General features: G+C 47.3%; 1 protein-coding gene across 1 annotated transcript; it reads left to right on the top strand.

Moving 5' to 3' along the window:
- The first annotated feature begins 2,485 nt into the window (after positions 1-2,485).
- On the top strand, positions 2,486-7,255 carry LOC130357605 (uncharacterized). Its single transcript, XM_056560325.1, has 2 exons — positions 2,486-3,850; positions 6,874-7,255. The coding sequence occupies exons 1-2, from the start codon at positions 2,536-2,538 to the stop codon at positions 6,879-6,881; spliced, it is 1,323 nt and encodes a 440-aa protein (XP_056416300.1). The 5' UTR covers positions 2,486-2,535; the 3' UTR covers positions 6,882-7,255.
- The last annotated feature ends 425 nt before the right edge of the window (positions 7,256-7,680 follow it).

The raw sequence follows: 7,680 nt of genomic DNA, 5'->3' as shown, positions 1-7,680 counted from the left end.
AAATGAGGCTGCATTAAAAATATTAAAATAAAAATAAATGATACTCATCTGCCCCCTCTCCCATCACTGCCATCCCTAAGGTGACTGGTTCCTGCTTTTGTTTCGCCTGCAGGAAATGCCTGCTCAGCCAATTACTGGCTGAATTGGATCATCATGTGAGCAGTGATTGGCTGAGCGAGCATTTCAAGTGTGTTGAGTAATGATGAGTAAATTAATTTGGAACTAATCACATTTTTCTGAATTTTACAAAATAATTTATGAATTGTTTCCAGTTTTGGTGAGCGACTAGACATACCCTGTGTCTTAACTTGATATATGATAAAATTACACCCTGCTCCCTACTCCTGCAGGCCAGGCCCACAACAGCATTTTCCTCTCCTGCCTTTAGTAATCACTAAAGTGCTGTAGGGTTTTTCTTTGGCGGTACTCTAGTGACCTCTTAATGGTCACTAGTGCCTGAAGAGTAAAATGCTTGGCCTGGCCACAGACAGGAATGGGAAGCAGGTGAGTATTTTAACATCACCGACAGAGGAGCAGGGACTCCTGTTATTTTGATAGTAGTCCCTGTTCCTCTCCAGTAAGCAATGATACATGGCTGCTCACTGTTATTACAATGAGGAAGGTTTCAATGCTGGGGGTGGTGATAAATATCACTTTTTTTTCAGCCTGCCTGAGCCCTTAAAAAACTTCAAATTTGGGATAACCCCTTTAATCCAGCTTTATTATAAATATATGGCACATTTTTGAAGCTATGCTAAAACAATTGAGCAGATGCAGGCTGGGAGGCAACCCCGCTGAGTAGGGATAAACAGTTTATCCTTTTTATTGGTGTATTCACAAGCATTTACAGTTATCTCCTCATGGTGTAGACAATGCAATGCAATGCCGCTGTAAACCTCACAAACATTCTGTTCCACACTGTTTTCTTTGAATTGATGGCCGCAGTTGTACAAACTTTTTCTCTTCAATATCCTGGAGTTATGGGGGGAGATTTATCAAAACCTGTCCAGAGGAAAAGTTGCTGAGTTGCCCATAGCAACCAATCAGATCACTTCTTTCCATTTTTAGAGGCCTTTTCAAAAATGAAATAACTGATCTGATTGGTTGCTATGGGCAACTCAGCAACTTTTCCTCTGGACAGGTTTTGATAAATCTCCCCAATAGTGTCTATTAATTAATAACACCACAATTTTGCTTTAAATCAGCTTGAAAAACCTCACAGCCACGCACTAATAAGCTTACCGCATACTTTTTATTATAAAGTTGTAAAATATATAAACAGTCGGCATTAAACTCCTATGCTCCGTCTAGTTGTGGCTGCTGGTATGGTACCCAATTTGCTAGTGGGAACAGTCCAACTAGTTAAGACTCTACCAATTAAGGTTACACAGGTCAGCTTACTGTGGTGTCAAAACTTGAATGTTTTACTAAAGGCTTGTTGTTGCACAATACTCTATGATCTGGGTATACACAGGAAGCTAATGTGACATGAAGAGATAAGAATAAGCTGCGGGACCTTTGTTTATCCTGATGCTCCTCTGACTAAGACAATACTCCTTTCTGTATGTATCCCTTATTTATATATCAGACAGGAGGCTCATATCTTATGCATTATTCTTTCTTTAATAATGCCCATAGCAGAAAAATCCAGTAATCAATTTCAATGTAAATGAAAAAACTTTCAAAACTACAACTCCCAGCAGTCCTAGGGCCACGGTAGCCACTCCCAGTCTGTGGGCCCTATATAAAGGACTGCCCATGGAAGGATCCTCCTCTTTCTTTCTGCTCATGGCAGACCTGTACAGATAAGTATACTTGAATGTTCTGATTTATATAACTTTTATAATATATGGTATTACTTCTGGGACACTGTGTGGCCTGACAGAGAATATAAATCCTCTGCCGACTGCAGTGCTCCCTTTACTTGAATTTAGTTTATTCTTTTCCTATTTATTTATTTAATTATTTCTTTCTGGTTTCACTTTATTCCTTCCTGATCTCACCCCCGCTTGCGGCGGTGACCCCTTTGGACCTTTTCACTTTTTTCCCCTCTATATTTTCAGCGTTCGCCATCTTACCGGGCGGCGCCATTTTCTTCCCCTGTTGTTTCTCTTCTTCTCCACTTCTTCCCGCGTCCCTTCGCGCGCGCGAACGGGGGGCGGGTCCCTGGCTCTGAGCGCGTCTTCCCGCGGCCTGCTCAGTTGCTGGAGGCGGTCCCACCCAACGTTTTGGTGGGCGGTTATCTTCATCCTCCAATAGGATTCCCAGGTAACGAAGTCTCGTGAGACTTCGTCCCTGGTCTCTATATCCCGGGCTCTCCTCCCTCCACAGCGCCAGTACAGTGCTAGCGGCGTTGGAGGAAGGAGCCTGGGCTACTAATTGTAAGATTCTTCTGTGAGTCGGAATTTATTCCAGTCTCACTTCTTTTAGTGTGCTATTCTTCTGACTAGAGCAGTTCTTACATAAGCCATGTCTGAGAGCTCTTCTTTAGTCCCCACTAAGGGTGATGAGCTGTCCCTAGATACAGCACAATTTATGAGTGCCTCACAAATACAAGATCTTATAGATAGATCTGTACAGACGGCCCTGGCCTCGGCCATTATGCCCTCTGGATCACAACCAACTTTATCTTTTACCCCTATACCGCTGCCCCGCAGCGATGAGCCGCCTATTAAAAAAGGGAAAGCTTCACACAAGCGGAAGCATACTGTTACGGCTCCTGACTCCCCGGCAGGGGAAGTAAACAATGTGCTCCAGGCAGGTTCCACCATGGACTGCCACCCCATGCAATCCTCAGACTCCAATCGACCCCTGGGCCTCAGGGAGTTACCAAGGAGGCAGAAGTCCGCCAGGCGGACAAAACCCGACTCTTATGTAGAATCTTCAGATGAGGAATCGGAAGCCGAATCGGGTGAGACTGACGTCTCTGAGTCTGACTATGCCGATGAGGATGCTGGGACATTGACGCTCAACACTGATGCCAACCCTGCTACGCAGGACGAAATCATCCTAGATGCTCTAGGTGAACCGTTATTCCACCCAGACGCGATATCCCATCCTCGCTCTGGGGATTGGACTCCGTTACCCCACGTATCCCAGTACGTGGAATTCTGGGCACGAAGGTCCCTTGAGAGGACCAATCGAAATAAATTAAGGGCGGAATGCCCCAGACCTTTTATACCCAAGAAAGTGGTTACTACCCCTGAGGTAGACCCTATTCTATCAAAATACTTAGCAAAGTCTGGCAAGTTTCCCAAGAAAGGGATTGAGAGGTCCTTTAAGACCATACAGGACCGCGTTCTGGACCTCCTCGGTCCGCTTACGAAGATTCTGAATTTAGCGGAGCAGGCGGCAGCAACAAATCAACCTGTCGACCTGGTCCAACTTCGTGGATGGGCTCAAAGGGCCATTTGTCTAGTGGGCAGCGCCAACACTGCATGCTCTACTGAGCGCAGACGCTCCATCCTCATGCGGCTTGATCCGCAATTGGCTCATTTAGCCGAGACCGAGCCAGGTCCATCGGCAGAAGGTAGGCTGTTTGGCGACACCCTAGTGAAAGATATCAACAAGTTTGTGGGGCTATTCAACAGCCTTGATAAAGCCCAAACCTCGCTGAAAAAATCTGGAGCAAGCAAGATTTTTCCCCGGGCCGGCAGAAGTAGGGGCCGTTCTGCCGGCCGTAACTCTACCTACAGACCTTACGCTAGGGCAACCGCCCCACCTCAATATCCTCAGGCTCCCCCTCCATACTCCGCTCCAATGGCGCAGCCAGCACCGTTTTTCCCACCCCGTGGTAGACCGTGGCGTGGACGAGGAAGCAGAGGCTACCCCCGATCCCGTCCATATACTGGTGAGTACTCCATACATTCCACTTTCACACATACCTGTGGGGGGACGACTGAGGTATTTTACCCACGCCTGGTCTGCGATTACGGCAGACGCGTGGATCCTAACTACTATAACAGGGTTCCACATAGATCTTCTGTCCTTACCAAACCTGGGCGTGATCCCGCCCCCTATTCGATTTGCAAACCAAAACGTTGTGCTCATAGACAACGAGATTCAAGACCTAGTAGCCAAACAGGCGGTGGTAGAGGTCAACCCGTCTTCCCCGGGATTTATCAGCAACCTCTTCCTAGTAAGAAAGAAAGGGGGCGACTACCGTCCCGTGATAAATCTTCGGGATTTGAACCAACATGTCGTTTATCGACATTTCAAAATGGAGGGCATACATTGCCTTCGAGACCTGTTGCAACCGGGGGATTGGTTGGTAAAGGTGGACCTAAAGGACGCTTACCTCACTGTCCCTGTGCATCCATCCGCACAACATCTACTCCGCTTCCTCTGGAGGGATCGAATGTGGCAATTTACTTGCCTTCCTTTCGGTCTGTCATCTGCCCCGTGGTGTTTCACCAAGCTCCTGAAACCGGTGGTGGCATCTCTACGAAGCAGGGGGGTACGTCTAATCATATATCTCGACGACATCCTCATCATGGCTTGCTCCGAGACACAGGCCTTCCGCCACATGAGATGGACAATCTCTCTATTACAAAGACTGGGCTTCTTGATCAACCGAGACAAATCGAGTCTCGTCCCTGCTCAGGAAATGGAATTTTTAGGCTTCTTGGTAGACACCAACCAAGCCGTTCTCCGTTTGCCCAAAACAAAGTTGGTTCTCATCCGCAAGGAAATCAGAGCGGTTCTACGCAAGGATTTCCTATCGCTACGGGTGCTAGCCCATCTGGTAGGGCTTCTAGCGGCCTCCATACAAGCTATATTCCCGGCCCCTCTCCACTACAGGGCCCTCCAGAGACTCAAGATTCTCCATCTACGACAGGGTCTCAGATACGCCGACGAGGTGCCCCTCTCGATGGAAGCCAGGGCAGAATTGCAGTGGTGGCTTCGGCATGCCGTCGAGTGGAACGGCAAAACAATCTTCAACTCTTGTCCAGACGTCATCATAGAGTCGGACGCGAGTCGACAAGGTTGGGGCGCTCGTTTTGGCAATCTCTCCACAGGAGGAAGCTGGTCCTTCAGGGAATCCCTCCTGCACATCAATGCGTTGGAACTTCTGGCGGCGTTGTTCGCCGTTCGGAGTTTCTTACCAGAAGCGTCCAACTGCTGCGTATTATTACGCATGGACAATATTGCTGCGGTGCAATACATCAACCGCTTGGGGGGCACCAGATCCAGAGTCCTTGCAGAGATTGCCAAGGATTTCTGGCACCTCTGTCTTTCCCGCAATATTATTCCGATGGCGGAATACATTCCGGGTATTTCCAATACGGTAGCCGATTGGAATTCCCGATACCTTTCCGACTCCAGCGATTGGCGTCTGGACCGTTCAGTTTTTCTGCAACTAAATCTGCTTTGGGGTCCGTTGGGCGTAGATCTGTTCGCTTCTCGCCTCAACCATCATCTGCCTCGATTTTTCAGCTGGAGACCGGATCCGGAGGCGTCGGCGGTAGACGCGTTTCGGCAGTGTTGGACGGGGGAGACGCACTATGCGTTTCCTCCGTTCTCGATGATCCCCAAGGTTCTCCTGCATATAGCGAACCAGAATGCGACGGTGGTACTGGTCACCCCCTGGTGGCCGATGCAGCCGTGGTTCCCACTTGTTCTGGAGATGGCAGTGGATTTCCCCAGGCTACTCCCTCACTTTCCACAGATTCTTTCCAACCCGACCAGGGGTCTCCACCCTCTGATAACGGAGGGCAACCTGACTCTCCTAGCATGGTTGGTTTCGGGGTGCCGGACACAGACAGCGATCTTTCAAAGTCGGCTAGGGATCTCCTCGCCCTGGCCTGGGCCCCCGGGACTCGATCGGCATACCGATCGGCCTGGAGACTCTGGGTGCGTTGGTGTGATCAACGGCAGGTTGATCCCGTACAGGCGCCTGTATCGACAATAGTGAATTACCTGGCGGATTCTTTTGAGTCTGGTAAGTCCTTCAGCTCCATCAATGTGTATCGATCGGCTATTTCTGCTTACCATTATCCGGTTGACTCTTTGCCAGTCGGTAAACATCCTCTACTGTGTAGGCTTTTGCGGGGCATTAAATTTAAACGGCCGCCTTGTCCTAAGTATCAGTCAACTTGGGATGTTTCCAGGTTACTAGATATGTTCTCTAGATGGGAGGACAATGACGCTTTATCATTGAAGCTTTTGTCCTACAAACTTACAGTCCTTTTATGTTTGGTCTCCATTAAACGGGTTTCGGATGTAAAAGCCCTGGACATTTCTAGGCGTCAATTTTCGCCTCAAGGTGTCACGTTTTCAGTGGTCCGCAGGACCAAGACGGGTATACATTCGGTTTCTTATCCCTTTTTCCCTGCGCATCCTCGGTTATGTGTTGTGCGTTGCCTACAGGCTTATGAGGCACAAACAGCCAACTTACGCTCACAGGGTTTTTCTCAACTCCTGGTTTCATATGTCAAACCTCATCACCCCGTTTCCTCCGCCACGCTTGCACGGTGGGTGCGTTCCGCCATGGAGATGGCGGGTATAGACATATCCCTCTTTGGAGCACACTCTTCCAGAGGGGCTATGGCTACTAAGGTAGTTACGTCGGGGGGCTCTCTCGCGGACCTTTTAATGGCTGCGGATTGGTCTTCCGAGACCACGTTTCGCCATTTTTACTTCAGACCGGAAGGGCATGTTTCCATGTCGGTTTTATAATGCTGTTATCTTGTCATTTGTATAACCTGTTATGTAAAATCTTAGCTTTGAACTTGCATAAGATATGAGCCTCCTGTCTGATATATAAATCTAGATTTTCCTAGCTTGTGACGGAAAATATTAGTTATATGAAGACAGGAGGCGAGTATCTTCCCTCCCTACCCAACCCTATTACGATTCTTTGTTCTCTTTCAGGATATTGAACGTACTGACCGTTTTCCTGAAGACGGCTGACCCGTTGGTTGCAAGTTGTTGGGTTCTCTACAGTCTCCGTTGAGACGAGGTTAGACCTTCGTTTGACCGTTTTCTCCAGCTGATAACTCCGGACGCTGAGGTTTCGGAAGGCTGGCTGTGGATTCGCATGGCGATGGAGATGTTCACATGGAATTCGTTTTGCCTGTGCGGTTCGAGTCGCATGAAGAAAGAGGAGGATCCTTCCATGGGCAGTCCTTTATATAGGGCCCACAGACTGGGAGTGGCTACCGTGGCCCTAGGACTGCTGGGAGTTGTAGTTTTGAAAGTTTTTTCATTTACATTGAAATTGATTACTGGATTTTTCTGCTATGGGCATTATTAAAGAAAGAATAATGCATAAGATACTCGCCTCCTGTCTTCATATAACTAATATTTTCCGTCACAAGCTAGGAAAATCTAGATTTATTGTATATATGATATTGAGGATAACACTGATGGATCTCTACAGGAAGTCTCGGTTTTACTATTAGGCTTGGTGGCCGGATGGAAAACTTCAAGATTTTAGGATTTAATATTTATATATTTTTTTAAGAAAGTGAAAAGGAAAATAGAAAGAAAAAAAAATTCAATAATAGTAAATTTTCTGATTACATATTTTAATGTTTTAACCGCTTAAGGACCAGGCCAATTTTATTTTAGCGTTTTTGTTTTTTCCTCCTCGTCATCTAAAAATTGTAACTCTTTTATATTTTCATCCACAGACCAGTATGAGGGCTTGTTTTTTGCGTGACCTGCATAATGACATCA

The sequence above is a fragment of the Hyla sarda genome, chromosome 2, assembly GCF_029499605.1.
Source record: "Hyla sarda isolate aHylSar1 chromosome 2, aHylSar1.hap1, whole genome shotgun sequence".
NCBI classification, from domain to species: domain Eukaryota; kingdom Metazoa; phylum Chordata; class Amphibia; order Anura; family Hylidae; genus Hyla; species Hyla sarda.
The sequence above is the reverse complement of the archived record's forward strand: the minus strand, read 5'-3'. Positions and strand labels throughout refer to the sequence as shown.

Coding starts and splice junctions, on each gene's coding strand:
- LOC130357605 (XM_056560325.1), top strand. CDS start 2,536: ATGAGTGCCTCACAAATACAAGATCTTATAGATAGATCTGTACAGACG.